This window comes from Crocodylus siamensis, chromosome 2 (assembly GCF_052110815.1).
Source record: "Crocodylus siamensis isolate JL-2025a chromosome 2, ASM5211081v1, whole genome shotgun sequence".
NCBI classification, from domain to species: Eukaryota; Metazoa; Chordata; order Crocodylia; family Crocodylidae; genus Crocodylus; species Crocodylus siamensis.
In genome coordinates, this window is record NC_143396.1 from 79,463,377 (window position 1) to 79,482,958 (window position 19,582).

Genomic DNA, 19,582 nt, shown 5'->3' on the forward strand with positions numbered 1-19,582 from the left:
CATCACAGGCATTTTAAAAGCAAATTCTTAACTTCAAGCTGAGTAGGAGATTGCAACAATGTTTTTCTCAGAAATGCTGGTACTACCTCAGGTTGTATCTAAACCAGCAAATGGTAACTTACTTGTTAAGGAAAAGTACATGAACATAACTAACTAAACTAACTTTCTTTGTCAGTGTAAACAGGATTATATGCTTCTTTTAGTTAAATTAGGGAAGAACCATCCAGAATTGTTTTTCCACCTGCTGACCCCTCCTAAAACCCTGTGGAAGTAGGAGGAGGAGGAAGAAAGCCCTCTGGTCTTCCTTTATTGTGTTGGGGCAAAAATAGCATGTGATCAAATAATTCAAACTGTCATAAATTGCTTTCTGGGTCCTTGGTTCTAAAATTTATACCACTATAATATTTAATTGGAATTGTCTTGTGTTACACTTTATATTGTTTGTGCTAGAACACGTGGTTTGCTGCATAGTAACCTGGGCCATTTTAGCATAGTTTTAAAAACTTCCTCCTGTACCCAATAAATGGTATTCCCTCTTGGAATCCATGTAGGTGGAGGCCAGCCTGACTTCACCTAGCTATCTTGGGTCACATGGCCTATGCACCATCCCTGCTAACAAGGAAGCACAAATTCTCTCCAGTGTTGGAAAGTGGTCAGTCTACAAGACTGGTGTGTTTGTTTCCAGAGCAGCTGCTGTTTCTGCACATCTTTCAAGTATTAAAATATCACCGTAAACAGCCTTAATAGATGCATCTCCATGCACTATAATACAGAGGCCATTTTTTTTTTTTTAAACTAGCATTCAAAGATTAAACTTTTATTATTCGGGCATGAACAAGAAGTGCTGGCTCTCTTGCTTCAGCATAGAGCTCAACTTAAGGTCATTGTGTGATGCCAGCCTCATCCCATGGTTGGGAGAAACTCTTATGACTTCTCATCTGTGGTCCTAATTCCATAAGTGGCGATGCAGTGGATCATACTAGCCTCATACTGTCCAAGTCCCTTCTGGTCCCTCCAGTAGAAATCAAAATGACCATATATGAAGGGAAAATATTAAACGTTTTAATTGTCCTTGATTGAAAAAGGTAGTTGTTCAAGTAATTAGTTTAATTGCAAAACCAGTATTAGCTGACTTTTTTGCAGATTGCCAGGGTAGATGACTGTACTGCCTCTGGGGGAAGTTTGTTCCAAACCATTGGACTTGACTTATAAAGAAGTTTTTTCCTTATGTCTAGCCTGAAGCGAACTTCAGTCAGTTTATGCCCATGATTTCTTGTCTTTTCCTTGGTGAATAGATGTTCCCCCAAGCCCTGATGTATGCCCCGATATACTTATAGGCTGCCACCAAATCCCCTCCGAGTCTTCTCCAGGCTGAACGGTCCTAAGTGTTGCCTTTCTTTGTGTGCTAGTTCTTTGTGTCAGTACACTTATTTTGAATGTCTCATTTTGAAACTTTCAACTTGCTATATCTTGCAATTACTCAGGCAAAAAGGATGGGTAGCTGCAGAAAGAGCAAAACAAGTTGAGGAATTCTGGCAACGAAAGAGGGAAGCTATGCAAAACAAAGCTCGTGCTGAAGGACACATGGTATGGAAATTGTCTTTGTATTTCTTTTACAATTGTAAACTTTTTTTAGCATACACTAGCTATACTTATTTTAATATTAATAGACTATGACAAAGTGAGAAAAATGCTTTTTTTATTTTTAACCTCCTTTGATTCAGTTGTATTGGTAGCATGAAAAATTTACAAAGGTATTTTATTTTTATGATAATCTAATAAAAAGGCTGCATGTTAATAGATGCTGAAGTTATAAATTTTAGAACCAAATTGAAAAGTATGTCCATTGATCCATACCTATTTAATCATAAGAGCTCCCTGTGCATTGCTTGCTAGCTTGCAGTTGTGATGTTTGTCAAACTACTGTACCTCATCCTACACTTCCATGCTTTACAAAACACTGATAAACTGTACTGGCTATGCTCTAAACATACGTTTTAACTCCCATTGTCAAAGTTTTTTTTTTCCCTCCAGTTTTTTGCATTTTGTTTTGGTTTTTAAATCTTCTTTGAAGGTTGAAAGTATACACCTTTTTTTCCTGTCCAGCTATCCTATTAATTATATGTTTAATATTCTTAGGAAGCCCTTTCACCATAGTACATTTTAATGAAATAATTCTTATGCTAGTCAATTGCTTGTCGGGAATGTTGGGGCGGGGGTGTGCAGACAGTGCCACCACCCACCACCCTGTGCCATCACCACTTTGGAGAACTGCATCAGAGGGAGGAGGAGCTTGCCCTTCTGTCCTCGTTCTCCACCCTGCTCCATCCCTGCTGCTGCCACTGCTTCCTTCCTGGAACACTCTCAGAGCACTCATTTCTGTCAGCATTGCGATTGGTTGTCTTGGCAGCCAATCAGAGTGCGAATAAAACGTTACAGATAGATAGACTTAGGCTTTTATTATATTAGAATACATAGGATTTTAATTGTTCAGTTGAACTGTTTTGTTGTTTTCTTTAAGATTCATCCATACCACAAAAACACCCTTAACCAGGTGATCCAGTTACAACAATATATAGTACATGGTACAACAATACACAGATCATTTCACGGTAGACTGGGTAGCAAATTGACTCAAGGGTCACACTCAGAGGGTGGTAGTGGATAAGTCGGTGTCAACCTGGAAAGATGTGGGCAGTAGAGTCCCTCAGGGCTCAGTTCTGGGGCTGGTGCTGTTCAACGTCTTCATCAGTGATCTGGATGAAGGGGTGGGAAGTGCCCTGTCCAAATTCACGGATGACACAAAATTATGGGGTGCAGCTAACACTCTGGAGAGGAGGAACCAGATCCAGGCTGACCTAGACAGGCTGGGGAAGTGGGCAGAGAGCAACAGGATGCAATTCAATAAGGACAAGTGCAAGGTGCTGCATCTAGGGAGGAAGAACTGCCATCATACCTACGGGCTGGGGGGCGACCCTTCTCAGCTCCACTGAGGCAGAAAAAGATCTTGGAAGTGCTGTTGACTCCAGGATGAACATGAGTCGCCAATGTGATGAATTAGTTGGTAGAGCCAATCACACCTTGTCGTGCATCTGTAGGTGCTTCATAAACAGGTCCAGGGAAGTGATTCTTCCTCTCTATGCGGCACGGATCAGACCACAGCTGAAGTACTGTGTCCAGTTCTGGACACTGCAGTTCAAGCGGGATGCGAACAACCTGGAGAGGGTTCAAAGAAGAGCCACTTGCCTGATGTAGGGCCTTCCCTTCAGGCCTCTAAACAGGGACGGGCAATTATTTCAGGCGGAGGGCCGCTTACTGAGGTTTGGCAAGCCATTGAGGGCTGCATGACAAGGAGCCAGGGGCAGATAAATATTAATTCTCTAAACCTTTAGGGCCCCACGGGCTGCATTTTATCTACCCCGCCCTACAGGGAAAGGCTAAGGGACCTTAACCTCTTCAGCTTCTCCAAGAGAAGGCTGAGAGGGGACCATACAAATTCATAAGGGGAGAGCAACATGAAATAGGTGACGATCTGTTCACCAGGCCACCCCCTGACAAGGAACAATGGCCACCTGGCTGGGATCACATAACCCCAGGGTTGGTGTTTCCCTGCCTGCCAGGAGCAGCAGGTCGGACTAGATGGCCCACTGAGGTCCCTTCTGACTCTAGGAATCTATGAATAATGTTAACTTTTGGGCGTGCTGGAATTGGTTATAGTTGTTAGGTTGACAAGAGTATTGAAACTGGATCCTATTAATTAGGTATATGTACTTATAGAGCACTGTGGAGTGACCACCTTCTTCTGTAGGGCTAATTTCATTTCCAGTAATCATATGTGAAAAATCTGCACCCCCACATTCAAGCATCTAAGAATCCTGACAAGCTTTATTCAGTGCGTGTATCTTAAAATGTAAGTTGTCACCTTTCAAACAAAATCTCTTGAAATAGGAGATTGCTTTGCTAACATGAATGCTTTCATTTAGTGGAAAGTTTATCTCCATTTCATTCATGGTTAAGGTGTTGCTTACCTTGGGATAAGAGTGAATAGACTAAAGTTATAATGGAGCACCTGATTCATACTCCTAAATGGCAAGTCATCTCCTTATCCCCAACATATTATAGTGTTGTAATCATTTATGTGTATAACTCCCTAAATCTGCTAGACTTTTAGACCCAGAAAGGGCAAAATACAGCCCACAGGCCAGATCCTGCTGACCAAGGTATTTCGTCTGGCCTACAGCAGGTCCCTTGGCCCTACCCAACCCAGTTGTAGCAGGCAGCCTGGGTGGTCCCACTGCCCTGGACTCTGTTCCCTGGCAGCCCTAGTGGTGGCTCTTTCCAGCTACTGTTCCTGGCCCTGCTGTAGATTGCAGCTCTGTCCTGGGTCCTATCCCCATACCGTTACCACCTGGCAATCCCAATCCCAGCTCTGGTCCTGCCTGCCCATCCCACTTCCAGATACAGCTCCCCACTCAGCCACAGCCCCATTCCAGCTGCCTAGCCTCATGTGGGGGCCACTTAGGGAAGGCTTTTTTGGGGGGGGAGTGGTGGGGGGACGGGGCTGAAGACCTGGCCTGTGACAACTCACTTAAACTTCTTAAGTGGCCTTCTGGCCAAAATAGTTGCCCACTCAGATTTTAGACCCAATCCCTACAGTCAAGTATTATTACCCAGAGAAAATTGCATTGCAAGTTGACATATATGGGAATTCAAAATGTTTGAGCCTCTGCAGTTTAGACCTCTAAATTTCTGTCCATAGGTGCATCTAACTCAGTTAGAGTGTGGAGTTCTCTTTGGCACTTATGGCTGGACCTTACAGATTTACAAGTTGATTACTTACCTTGAAGGAATAGAGCTGGGTTATTTAGCTCAACTAGTGAAGACTTATGCATGAGGTAGATTAACAGTGTAAAAGTGATTTAAATTAGAAAATAGGAAACCTTGATTTCAGTCATCAATTTTTAATCTTGTTTCATGCTACTTTTTTTTCTCTCTCTCTCTCAAAGAGGTGAATTATGATTTGTCAGTAACCATTAAGACTGATAAATCAGCCCTTACATTTAAATTTGATTTCTTGTGATACAGGGCATACATCATATTCATGCATACTTGTCAAACAGTTTCATGCTTTATACATGTAACTGGATTTTTAGTTTTTACATGTATTTTAGTAGAAAAATAATAGTTTATCTGTTTTTCACCAATTATTTGTGCCAAGGTTCATTTTACATATAGATCAATATTTAATTAATGCACAAAAGCAGTATTCAAAATGAATAAATAAATAAAACTACCTTAAAATGTGCTACGTAGATGAAAATACTTCTAAACTTTTTTATCACTTAAAGCTGATATATTAAACAAATGAAATGTTATCTATTATGAGGAAATTAGAACTAATTGTTCCTGGCTACCAGGTCCTTCATGATTTTTGAACTAGTAAATTGCAACTTTTTTGCATCTAGATTTGTTCATAGATTAGGGGAAGGTAGCATTCTTTCTTAATTTTTTTTCAGTTTTCAACTGGATTGGACCCACAGACTAGCCCTGGATCTTGGGTCTAGCACATCATTGAGTGGTTGCCCTGTGCAGCACAGTCTTGTTCTGGCCACTCCAGGGCCATGTCACATGTAGCAGCCATTCTGTCTCTCCAGGATGTGAGCTGGAGGAGGTGCTGCACGTGGTGAGCCGAGGCCATCCAGTGCACCCCACATACTGCCTGTAGGTCAACTCGAAGACCCACAGGCAGCACCAGTTGCTAAGTGCTAACGTTCCACTGGCCAAATTTGGCCCACGGGCTATATCTTTGACATCGATGAAATACAGGAAGTATTCTCTGCCCTTGCAGAAGAGGCTGCTTTTGTCAAAAGCTGCTTTTAACTCTTCAGCAAGTTCTTGTTCCTTACTCAGTTCTACTAGTTCTGTGATTTGACTTCTTTAATTTCAGCAAAAATACACTGTTAAGTATTAATTTTTATTTAAAATACTTGTGAGCAGTAAGTGTAGGACTTAATGCACATTATTTACCATCTTAATTTACATTCTTTCTTTAAAAGTGTCACATTTACACCATATTTATTTAAACTAAAAAGTTTCTTTTAACTGAATTTTCTATTTACTCTTCTTAATCTTCTAGATTCAGAGGGGCCATGTTTGATTCCTTCTACTAATGTCCCACTCCAGAACATTTCTTTACAGATGCTTCCATTTTATTTTAAATTTTTGTTTAGAAAAATGGAATACTGTACAATAAATTGTCTGCCCTTTCCAATAAGAATTATAATGTTCATTTTTAAGTTGTAGAAATCAAAGTAGCTTTGACAAACATTAGCTTTTAATAGTGTGTATGTTTTGGTAGAGGGAGAATGAGGTTGAGTCTTAATATTTTTATAAACTTTCATGATTTTAGTTGGTGGGGTTTTTTAATTTAAATTCAACTGTTCTTAAACACCTTCTCTCAAAACTTGTCCAACTTTGGTACTGTCTGAATAAAGTATTACTCTGCTGGGTCTTGATCTGTTGAAGATCTATTAATTTAACTTATAAACAAGATTGTTAAGTTCTCCGAAGTTGAAGTTGAAGTTGTATGTTCATTGGAGATATGTCTGTGCCAGCCAGGCCATTTAACTATAATATTGGTCACATTTACTCTTCAAAACATCTGGCTCCCTTTTACACAATTTTGACTCCTTTCTCATTTAAAGTATCACAATGTATTTAATTTAGCTTTTGTTAATTCTAGTAGAATCAGTGTAAAAAGCAGATTGTTATCCTTTTTCTATCATTGTGTTTGCAAATATGAAAACAAACATTTTAATTGGAGTCAGTGCTTTAGTAAACTAAACCTAGAAGTGTTTGTTATTTTTAATATTAATTTTGCATGAAAACATTTTGATGTGCGGGACAGCAAAACATGGCTTTAGTGTTCACTTTGCAGTGTACATCAGTGTAATGCAATAATACTGTGATAAGTATTTTAGAGCAGTTTTGTTAATAGTGTAACAAGTACTCACTGAAATATTAGCATCTCATATTTTATGTTTATAACAGTTAAAATAATTATGTATTATAAACTTGTTAAAAAATGCATTGGCGTTAATTGGAACACCAACTATGTGCTACAGTTATATGTTAAATTAAAAAAAAAGTACTCAGTCACCCAGAATTTGCAGTCTAAAATATGAAAGACTAGATTCACTGGGAGACCAAAAGAAGTTCAGTTTAAATGAGAAAAATCTTTATTAGAATGTTCTTGAGCTTTCTCTTTAATTACTCAACCATTTTAAATATTACAGTAAAATGTTTCTTGTAAACAAAAGATTTGTCAGTGAAGTTTTTGTAAGAGCTGCAAGTCATCCGTGTTTCAGATAGGAACTTTTAATCCAGTTGTTATTGGATAAGATAGAAAATGTTATAGCCCCAGCCATTCTTAAATTTGATACATTAAATGGTGAACAGGGCACACTGCAAAACGTGGCAGCTATCTATGGAGGCAGGTCCAATTCTGCGAGAGGAAGGAAGTCCAGAAACAAGGAGGAAGAGGTATGCTTGCCGCATGTTTGCCACCTTCATCATACAAATAGCATCACTTGACTTTGACTCTTCCTTGTTTTCCTGCATGGTTTGTATGTAAAACTCAAAAAAGGGCTTCATAGATTCCCCAGGGATATTGGATCCAATCCTAGATTTTGGTATTTAATAATTGTACAAAATACCTACCAAAAGAGTTTTATCTTAAAATATTAATTTACATTTCCTTGTTAAACAGAATGCACACCATCATAAAAAAAATTACAACTCTGTTACCCTAACCCCGTTGTATTACATATATCTACTAGTTCCCTTAATTCTACCAATGTTATGGTAATTTAGTATTAAGGAACCTAAACTTCGGTTTTTTTAATTCTATTAAAGAAAAAATATAGAATTTCTTTTAGAAATAAATAATAAGTTAGCGGTATTTTTTTCTTTATTTCATTTTTTGATTTTTTTTATTTTTTTTTTTGTACACATAATATGCTGGTATCCTTCTAATTTGAGACTTGCTTCCTTTGTTTTCTAGGAGTATTTGGCAAGATTAAGGCAGATTAGGCTTCAAAACTTCAACGAACGTCAACAAATTAAAGCAAAACTTCGTGGAGAAAAGGTTGGTTGAAAAATAACACCAAAGCTTTCAGGAGTTGTCAGTGAAAGATTTTCCCTGATATGGCTAATTAAAAATTCTTCTGGTAGATATATAATTGCTTATAGAGTACTGTTAGGGTGCATTTCCTATGTTCAGCCTCTATAGAAAATTATTTCTTTTTCATAAGATATAAACAAAAATAAATTTAGCTCTGGAGCAGCGTGAGTACAAGAACTTTCCTATTTTAGAAAAATAGAAACGTGCAAACGAAAAGAAAAAGAAAGGTAGCATGAATTCTGAACTAACAGACTTTCCCCCACTAAATTATCAGTACTTCACTGTCCTCCTCGGTATATTCGCATTTTTTATATTGTGTTCTTATACACTATAAGTCTTTAAAAGTGTCATCAATAGATAAAAGCAGTTTAAAGCGATTTTAATTGTGGGCTGGGGCAGAACTTTCTTACATTAAATGTTTGCAGCCCAGTCTCTGGGGACTTTCAAGAGGTGTCTTTTCTTTATTAAAGATTTATATTATATTGAGATAGAAATATACTTTATCTTATAGTTCTGGTGCATATATTTTTTTGATTGGAAAGTGTTAATTATACAAGTATAAAAACTATCCAGTAGTGATGTGCACCTTTTTGCTTTTGCTGGCTGTTGTCTGTTTGGAATTGGGGGCTTATTCCTTCAAAATATATATCACTCTAGAAAAGAATTGTATTGTAAAAGAAACTGCCAATGCAAAGTTTAGGTTGTGCAGTTTGAGCTTTCAATCCTACCTTTTATATTTGTTAATCTCATCTCTGGGGAACATGCATTAGGATACTTCCTTCATTTAGATGTGCTCTCTTGAGTGGTTATACCAGATTCTGGAAGGTGCCAGCCAGTTGTAACTCGCATAATAGAACCTTAATAACCAATGCCTGTCAGCACAATCTTACTTCCCCTTCCTATTCTTATCCTCCTTTTTACTGAATATACCATAGGCAATGCTGTAAGAGCGTGTAGGACAAGTCTTGCTTCCTTTCATCTGTCAGTAGTAAAAGATCAGGAAAGGGAAGATCAGGAAGTGCTCGGTGCTCTAAACCCTTCTATTTTACTGCTTGGCTCCAATAGGCAACCATTAATCCTCTGGATCAGCATTTCCCAACTGGTGTGCTGCAGAATTTTGGGTTACATGCCCTTTGCTGACTAGAGCCACGCCCCCCACTTGCTGCTGTGATGGACAGGCAGATGGAGGTGGGGCATGGCTCCAGCCAGTGACTTTTTTTTTTTTGCATCTGTGCCATGTTTGCCCCCTCTGCCCCCCCTTCCCCCTCCCCCGATCTGCACCTGGCCGCTCACCATCCTCCTCCCCACACCCCCCACTGCCGCTTTGTGTTTGTCTGGTGTGCCGCGGGATGGGAGAGGCCCAGTAAGTGTGCCGCCACCATCGGAACCAAAAGGTTGGGAAATACTGCTCTGGATTGTGGTGCACATGTAAGAGGTCTAATCAGGTACCTGATGAATTCGCCTATACAGAGTCCTACAACCATCACACCAAGACCTTCAATGTGTACACCTAGGCAAGAGTAAGGAGTTGTAGAGGCTGCCCAAGACCTACCGTCCCCTCTTTTAGACCATTGAGACAGAATCCAAAGGCCAAACAGATGTTCTGTGTCTTGATGATTGTAGCTTCTGCCAGAGAGCAACATATAAGAAGTACTGCTGACTCCCTGTTGCCTCGGTGAGGGCACATTTCTGTCATGGTGATGATTTTTAGCCTCTGTCCAACCAAGGTGTACTCACAATGCAGTGGGGGTTAGGGTTTTGAGACACCCTGTACTCACCTGACTTTGGAGGTGCAACATTGTGGTATTTTATAGGAGCTACACTGCCACGAGTAGCCCCACCACATTTTCACCAGGCTCTCCAGACGGTGGAACTAGAGATTAAGAAGCCAGGCTCTAAACACTGTGCCTCTGATCTCTAGCACTAAATGTGGATATGTGGTGCCTTGCCTACCTTGGAGAGTAACATTTTCCCTCAGGGTGTCTGTATTTCTTACTCTGAGTACAAGAAACAAGATAGCTTTGCTTTCTTGTTCAGATGTTCCTCCAATCTGTTTCCTTTGCTAAAAATAAAAAGACAGCTACATTTTCCCAAAGGTCATAAGGATGGGTTAAAGTCTCAATTAAAGAGGCCTTTAGCTTGGTTGTCATCCCTCTTTCTCAGTCAGTAAGGAGCCATTCTATTAGGGCTCTTTAGGGCTCTTTCTCTCACTTTTTTTTTTTATTGGTCTAGCACTTGTTCATCTGTCCCAGGCATGAGTGTGCTGAGGGCACTTGAATGAGAGATCAAGAATGATTTACTTTTAGAGCTCTTTGGGGCAAATTCTAAATCCTACAAGTTATCAGGATCTATCAGTTATCAGGACTCGTGGTAGAGGTGATATCTTTTATTAGACCAACTAGGCTTCTGCAAAAAAAAAAAAAAGTCTTTAATTGCAAGCTTTCAGGCACAACACACTTCATCAGGCTTTGGAGAAAAGATTGTAAAAGTTTTTCTGGGTATAAGTGAAAGTTCATATTTCATAAGAGAGTTGAAGGTATGGTAAAATCCCCTGTTTGGAACTGTTCACTGTATATGCAGATTAGGCTCAGAGAAAAGTTGGAATAGTCTGTTTACCTTGAAGTTGTTTGGTGATCATACAAACAAATAAATCTAAGATGCTCTTTAGTTCAATCACAAAGACAATGATTCTTTCTGGCCTTCATCTGATGAACCTGTCTGCCAACATTGATTTGCTCACTCTTCAAGGAACTCTTTTGTAGAATGATTCTGGCAGTTCTGACGGACAAGAAGCAAGTGAAGAAGCAGAATTGAGACTCAAGAAAATCGAAGCACTGAAGGTAATTGAAAAACGTTACAGTAAATTCTTTAAAAAACGTGTATTTAATATTCTCTTATCTGAACTGATTTGGGCCATGAACAGGCATTCAGTTTCTCCTGGGACAGTCACTGCTCTCAAGAAAAACCATGAGTGTAGAGATGTTCATGCTTTTTCTTCCAGAACAAAAAATGGCCACTCCAAGAAAAAAATAACCTGGGAATATATCCCGGGAGAGTTTCTCCTGTGAGAGCAAATGTCTGTACACCTTGCTGGGCTAAAGGCATATAGTGGCCTTATTTTAAAATTATTCATTTTCCATCTGCAGTAGTTGTTTCATTGCAGTGTTTTTGATACTTCCATAAGTAAATATAGGCAATACACTAAATATTGGTACATATTTTCCAGTATCAAAATATGTATTTCCTACAAATATGCACAGTGAATAGTTCTCAGACTAAGTAATCTCAGCTGAAATGAATCATTCAAATTCATTCTTTCAATACAGACATTATTTGATGCTGTTTGCAGAAGATGGAGCCATAAACGCTTTATATTATACTGCAATGTCAAAGCTGTTAAAGTTATCTATCACTTAAATACTAAAACCCATTCTAGTCATGTTATGATATATTTAAAATGAAATTCATTTTGACTGACTTTTTTTTCTCATGTTTGTCTTGGCCCTGAAGACCATTTGGTATAAGCAAGATGGATTGGAGTTGATGGGGGAAAGGAAGGAGAAAGAGTGCACCATGACTACTTCATTTATTTTTGTTAGTTTTATATTAACTAAGGGCAGGAAAAGAGCACCTGCAAAATATTGCAATGTTTTCACCGTGTTTTTTCAGACCTGACAAACGCACTGCTTTAAATGCTGATTTATGCCTTAATTTCAAAGTTATGCTTCTCTAATAAAGAAAGTTTCTAGATCTGTGTTCTTCAACAGTATATAGACACACAACCTATAGAGTGTTCTGAATTCTGTTGCAACAGCAGCCTGTGAAGCAACAATGTAACTGTACTGCACATACAGGCATACCTCGGAGATATTGCGAGTTTGGTTCCAGACCACTGCAATAAAGCAAATATTGCAATAAAGTGAGTCACACAAATTTTTTGGTTTCCCAGTGCATATAAAAGTTATGTTTACACTATACTGTAGTCTATTAAGTGTGCAATAGCATTATGTCTTAAAAAAAAATGTACATACCTTAATTAAAAAATACTTTATTGCTAAAAAATGCGAAGTGAGCAAATGCTGTTGGAAAAATGGTGCCGATAGGACTTGCTCGATGCAGGGTTGCCACAAACATTCAATTTGTAAACAACGCAATATCTGCAAAGAGCAATAAAACAAGGTATGCCTGTATTTATACAAGGTACAACTGGCCACTTCAGTTGATAGAAAGAAATATAATGTAAAAACAAACATTAGTATGTTATGCTTAATTAAGTTTACTTAAAGGAGAGAAAATGTTTTTTGTGTGCTTATTAACAGATTGGGTTTATCAACTAACAAATTTTAACATTTAAATGTGTGCTTGTGTGCATATGTTTAAATGTTAAATTTGGATACAAGATGAGTCTGTTAATAAATGCACGTGTATATAGATGAGGGAATTGTGTATAAGTAGGATCTGCACACACACACACACACACACACACGGTTTTTATGTTTCTTAATGTAACTGATTTGATATCTCTTTTATTTACAGAAACTCTCTAATGTTCAACTTACATAATTTGATGATATTTTCTACAAAACAAACTTCATTTTACGTGTGTGTGTGTGTGGTTGAAGTTTTTGTTCTAAAACTGCATTAGTCCAATGATTTTTTTTTTTTAATTTGTATTTTGTTTGGATGAAATGCACAATTAAATTTTTAATTCCTTTAGTATCACCCAGGAAAATGACTTGAGGACAGAATAAGCCGTTGATTTGTTTAAAGTTCTTTAGAAATTAGCTTAGGCAACATCAGAAAGAATTTACTTATTTCAAGTGTGACATTAGTTATCACATCTGGTCATGGCTCTCCTGTGGCCTGAAAAACCCTTTCTCATGCTGGTCAAAACGGAGCTCTTTTTGAGAATTTAAAAAATGTAGGATTTGGATTTTAGGAAGCGAGGCAGTATGTGAGGGTTTTTTTTGTTTGTTTTGGTTTTTTTAAGTGGTCCATGGAATGAAGTTGGGAAGCTATTGGTTGTAATGCTAGTTTAAAGTCTGCTGGTTTCTTATTTGTAGGCCCAAGCGAATGCAAGAGCTGCAGTTCTGAAAGAACAGTTAGAGCGAAAGAGAAAAGAAGCATATGAAAGAGAGAAGAGAGCTTGGGAGGAACATGTAAGATGTTTTATAGCATAGTTCTATGTGGAATGATCACTACTTGACTTTTCATCTCCCAGCCAAAGAATTCAGTGTCTAAAAAATTAAAATAAGATTTTCAAGTCTAGTTTACTGTAGCTTAGCTTTTGTACAAAAATGAGACTCTGGGAGAGCCAGGCTACTCTTATTCAGAAGATTTACATCAGTCACCCAGGCATGAAAATTTTGGTCTGAGTTTAAAGTATATATCAAATGTGAAAAATCATTGATTTAACCTTGAAGTATTTGGTGATGGTCTCTAACTTACTGAAATGTGCATAACTGTTTCTTTTGCTCATAAACTCTCTGGAGTGCAAAGTCGAATATGTAATATCGCTGCTTTAAAAGGAAGGTATTATGAGGCCAGTAAATAGGAAATAGCATACAGCTGACAATCCTTTTAATCAGGATGAAATTGTGTGTGAAATTACTTGTCCCTTTTTGTGGTACTTATCAGCTTGTCATTTGATAAGTGTGTGCTCAACTCATAAATTATTTAATGAATAAACAAGTAATAATTAGAAGGATGCATTTCAGCTAGTTTCTACTGATGCAATGAACTACAGGACTAGCTAGAAGTTATGTAAATTATTATTGCTGTCAGTATTTGCCAGGCTATGGTGCTACTTTGTTTCACTTGGTGGCACTGCCATTCTGTATTTAAACAAAATTAAATATTGAAAGCATGTGATTTACAAAAGCAGGTGTACATAAAATGATACTTAAGATAGCTGTTCCTTTTTACCTGTGGATGCTGAAAGAAAGATCTTGGGTAAGAATTCAAGGGTGGGAAGGTACCAATAACAGTTTTATGGTTATAGGTTAGGGGCTGACCCTCTCAGCAGCACAGAGGCAGAGAGGGATCTTGGAGTCAGGATTGCCTCCAGGATGAATATGAATCGCCAATGCGACGAAGCAATAGGCGGAGCCAACTGCACCCTGTCATGAATCAACAGGGGCATCACTAACAGGTCCAGAGAGGTCTTGCTCCCCCTCTATGCGGCGCTGGTCAGGCCGCAGCTGGAGTACTGTGTCCAGTTCTGGGCGCCACACTTCAAGAAGGATGTGGAGAGGGTCCAGAGGAGGGCCACTCGTATGGTGGGGGGGCTCCGTGGCCAGCCCTATGAGGAGAGGCTGAGGGACCTGAATCTCTTCAGTCTCCGCAAGAGACTGAGGGGGGATCTTGTGGCTGCCTACAACTTTATCAGGGGAGAGCAGCAGGGACTTGGGGAAAGTCTGTTCACCAGGGCCCCGCTTGGAGTCACCAGGAACAATGGCCACAAGCTGAGGGAGGATAGGTTTAGGTTAGATTTTAGGAAGAACTACTTCACTGTAAGGGTGGCCAGAGCCTGGAATAGGCTTCCCAGAGAGGTGGTGCTCTCACCTTCCCTGGAAATCTTCAAGAGGAGCCTGGATAGGCCCCTGGCTGGGGTCTTATGACCCCTCCCACCCTCAGTGCTCCTTCCTGGCCATGGCAGGGGGTCGGACTAGACGATCTGTCTAGGTCCCTTCCGACCCATTGATTCTATGATTCTATGAATAATTGCTGTCCTGTGTTTCCCTATCAATAAGTAGATATGCTTTCAGATGTCATTTTGCTTCTCCCCTTCCAAGACTTTAAAGTGTGCATAGAATCTTTAATGCTCTTCCTTTTAAAGGGATTGCTGAAGTGTTTTTTTAACTATCAAAAATTGAGATCATGTTGAGCCCTTATCCTCTGACATCACCTATTTTGTCAGTAGATTTTACTGTAAATCACTAGCTCACTAGTTTATTTTGCTGTTGCTTTGATATTTTCTACAGTCCATGGGTCTAGCTGTCTTCACATCAGTTCAGCAAGCTTTCCCTATGTCTCTTACTTCCTTTTAATTATGTGACCACAATTTATGCTTACATGCATAAATTTCTTTATTTCTTCCACCGTAGTAATAGCTTCTTAGGTTTGGTTAAATTAGATCAGAGGTGACTAACCTTCTTGCCAGGTGTGCCACAAATTAAGTTGTCCCCCACAAGTGCTGCTGTAACCTATGCTGCCTAAGGTACACCTGATACGGGTTTGTGTCCAAGTGTTTGGAATGTAGGCAGGGAGACTCAAACCTCCAGCCATGCAGAGCAGGAGCAAGACACTGCTGCAAGAGGAGCTGTCATTACCAAGAGCCAGGTAACTCTTCCCTGGTCCTGCAACAGCTACAGTTTTCTATGGTGAATGAGGATCTGAAGACTTGAATTCCCTGAGGGCCAGGGAAGGGTAAACCTGGCTCTTGGTAGTGACACCTGACACCACTTACTGCAACATTGACCTGCCCCTCCTCTGATCTACTGGCTGCTTGACTACCTGTCTCTATTCTACTGCCTCCTGTTCACTGGGTGCCCAGGGCTCATATGCCACACACAGCAGCTGTGTGACACTTGTGGCACATGAGCCACAAGTTGGGCACCCCTGGTTCACTTGGCCCACGTGGTATTCTATAAGTACCACGCACAGGTACTCTTACATGAGTTGAGTTTTTAATGTAAGGTGCTGATCTTCCAAAATGCAAGAGAGCAGTTTTTTTTGTTGGTGATGTCTTTTATTGGATCACGTGCATGTTTGGGAAGAGACAGATGAGTTTCTGGGTACCACTGTACCATTCCTCATGTCTCTGAGGGGGGAAAAAAGGCAGGTGTAGAAGAGCTCGTTAGCAGATGAAACAAAGAAGTGTGTATGTAAACAAAAATAACATATAAGAAATTATCAGGTTGCTAATAAATGAGAGATGCATCCTTGACCATCACAGCTGTGACATTCTGATACTACCATGAGGTGTTCTCTCAAAACCAGCCTTCCAAGGAAAATTGTTTGTCATTTAAGATTACTTCTTTTGAAAGCAAAATTCATAATATACCTACTGATTCAAGGATTTATTTAAACTGGTAACAACACAAATATAAGAAGGCTTATGAATGTAACAGGACTCTGATGTATTTCGCTTGTTGGTTTGTATTACTGTAGCATGGTTTTGTTCTGTTTTTCCACAGTTAGCAGCCAAAGGGGTAAAGAATTCTAATATGGCTTTCCATGTGGCAGCACCAGGAGCTAGTCCTGTGTCTGGTCAGCATGAACCTGAAGTACCTTCTGTCAAACCACAGCCTCCACTTAAGCCCAGTTCACCCATCATCTCCATGACTTCTGCATTGAAGGAAGTGGGTGCGGTAGGTACTCCACCAACATTTAAAATCAATGAAGAAACAGGAGACAAATCTACCAATTTGTGAGATTTGAAGAATATGTATTCATTCAAGAACTTTTGGTATTTTGAAACATTGTATGTTTTTAATTAGAACTGGATACCTCAGGGGGAAAAATGGGCTGGGAGAGATCTCAACAGGTCATATAGTCCAACCCCTTACTGAAGGTGGATCATTTTATCCAAGTGTTTGTCAAACCTGGTCTTAAAAACTTTCAAACATGAAAATAATCTTAGATCTTCCAGCCTTCTCTCATATGATGTTTTCTCTGGTGGGCAGAAATTTTCTAATTTGATTACATCTTTCTTGAAATATGGTGTGCAAACTTGGACAGCAGTAATCAAGCCTCATCAGTGCTGAGCAGGACAGAAGAATTGCTTTTGTAGACATGCAAGGGAAAGCTCTTTTCAGTGTTGAAGTACTGTTAGTTTAATTTATAGATTTTTGAACTATAGGGCTGTATTTTATGTTACTACTTAATGAGTTTTTGAATACTGTACTAAATATTTCTGAGGATGACTGTATGGGATGTTCTTGCTATTGTATGTGTTTTTGGAAACAGTGCGAACACATCATTCTGTGTTTGCGGGATATTTAATCCTGCAAGTGGTTATACCTTTGACTGTAACACTGCAAGCGGGTCAAACTGATATTAAATGGGACTGCTTGTAGTAGCAGAAGTTAAGCATATGAAGAAGTATTTACAAAATTGGAATTTACAGTAATATCTGAATTTATTTGAACACACTTTTCTGTAGGTTTTTTTTTTTTTTTCAGGCACATAATGTAACTTTTTATAGGAATATATTTTCTCCCCTTACATGCAGCAAATTATCTTGCATGAATATTAGTTGCGCTTTTAAATCTTGCTGTGACTTTTTGCCTTGGTTTCTTTACCATCAGCATCTAGTAGTGAATCTTTCAATTCAAACTTTTTACAAAAATCTGTGCAAGATAATGGCCTTCAATCATTTCTTTGAATTATTTGATTTATGCTTCATTGAAAACTGTAATGTTTTTTGCAAGTTCCAAATCTATACCTTTTTCAGTTCCCATGGTATCATCTTTGCTGATTTGTGATGTTGAAGATGAACATATATTCTTCCTGAATGAAAATGATGTTGAATAGCTGCTGGAAGGGCTGAAACATATATGTAAATTATCACTGTGGATTCATTTTAGTGACTCTCATGGTGCCAAAAAATGTCCTATTTGCAAGGCCATCAAATTAATCAGTGTTGTGTTGTTCCCCTTCAGTAGATTAGTCTTATGCTATAGCACATTTGATCCTGAAAAATATGAAAAAACCTGATTTTTTTTATTTTTTTTATTTCTGTTTTTGTATTAACTCCAAATCTTTGTCATGCTTATTAACAGCTCTTGACAGAACTCATTTTTCCTCTGAAAAAGTGTTTCAGTTGTTTATTTCCTTCAACCTCTTTCAACTCTAAGTATGTAGGATCAAATACCTTCATACATTAATGCTGGGTACTCGAATCGCTGATCAAAATATTAATCAGCAGTAGTTAATACCATCTAGTTAAAATAATTACCTTAAGTTCTGAAAAATATCTTTATACCGAGCTGTATTATCTAATGACCTGCTCACCTTCTTGTATTCTAGTAAATCATGCTTTTAGGTGGTGTACAAATTGAAGAACTTTCTCTTTCATATCAGTGGCAGCTAATTCTACTCATTAGTAGTTGCCTTTCCCTGTGGCTGCACACACTAGATCTTTCAAGTGTTTATGTACTTGTAAGTACTTCTGAATAATACAACTGAAAAACTTGGATTAAAAATCCTAGAACCTCTCCAGTCCATGTTGGATGTACTCTTCTCAAGCATGTATATAATTTTTCACAACTATGTCCTTTCATTACCCCTAATTGCATAACTCTGCATCTACACCTCAATTTTGCTCCTTGGAGTGAAATGTGTTGGGTGTCTATATGTTTTGAGTGAAACCGGTAGGTCAGAGAAAGCAGGCTTGGCAGCTCCTTGTCTTCAAATTATAGCAGATGGGAACAATTCTCATGGGATGGTTAGTTTGGTTTTTTTTAAAGCTGTCCCATCCCTGAGATGTATGTAGGTATTTCATGCACTATCTTCTCTTGCATTTTTTTTTATTTTTTTAAGGATTTATTTCATTTGCTGTAGGGACCTGATTTAAAATCTGAAATATTTCAAGGACATTTTTAAAAAATAATTTGTTTCAAATATTTTCTTAAGCAAAATTACATTCCAAATGAAGATTTTATGCAAAATTCAAATAGTCCCTAAAAATAGTATTTTTAGATCTAGAAAATTAAATTTAAATAATAAGGGTGTTAAATACAAGTGTGATTTCAATACTGCCTTCACCTAAATGTATGTGCAGACACAACTAGGAAATAACTATTGGCAGGGTCTGTACAGTGCCTGAAATGAACATTTTGCCTTTTTGGCATAATTGTGGCTCCACCTTTCCTCATCTTCACAGATTTCATAGACATTAGGGCTAGAAGGGACCTCGACAGATCAAGTCCAGCCCCCTGCCTCAGGGGAGGAAGTCAGCTAGGGTCAAAGGATCCCAGCAAGATAAGCATCCAAACGTTTCTTAAGAGTCCAGAATAGGTCCCTGCACCACCTCTGGAGGGAGTCTATTCCAGGTCTTGGGGGCTCGGACGGTAAAGATGTTTTTCCTTATGTCCAGCCTCAAATGGTTTTGGAGGAGTTTGTGACCATTGGTCCTTGTCATCCCTTGGGGTGCTCTGGTGAACAGACATTCCCCCAGACCCTTATGTTACACCCCTTATATACTTATAGGCTACCACCAGGTCCCCCTTGAGCCTGCTCTTTTCCAGGCTGAAGAGTCTCATAGCTCTCAGCTTCTCATCATAAGGCCTGTTTTCCTGCCCTCTGATCATGTGTGTGGTTCTCCACTGGACTCTCTCAAGCTTCCCCACATCCTTCTTGAGTTGTGGAGCCCAGAATTGGATGCAGTACTCCAGC

General features: G+C 38.9%; 1 protein-coding gene across 5 annotated transcripts in view; it reads left to right on the forward strand.

Annotated features, from left to right (window-relative positions):
* The window catches only part of NEK1 (NIMA related kinase 1), a 79,565-nt gene that overhangs the window by 38,611 nt on the left and 21,372 nt on the right, over positions 1-19,582 (forward strand). For all 5 annotated transcript variants that reach the window (XM_090036214.1, XM_090036218.1, XM_090036216.1 and 2 more), the window contains 6 exons: positions 1,485-1,587; positions 7,459-7,542; positions 8,063-8,146; positions 10,945-11,022; positions 13,246-13,341; positions 16,381-16,554. In XM_090036214.1, the coding sequence (XP_089892340.1) occupies positions 1,485-1,587; positions 7,459-7,542; positions 8,063-8,146; positions 10,945-11,022; positions 13,246-13,341; positions 16,381-16,554 (619 nt within the window). The remainder of the gene's footprint in view (positions 1-1,484; positions 1,588-7,458; positions 7,543-8,062; positions 8,147-10,944; positions 11,023-13,245; positions 13,342-16,380; positions 16,555-19,582) is intronic.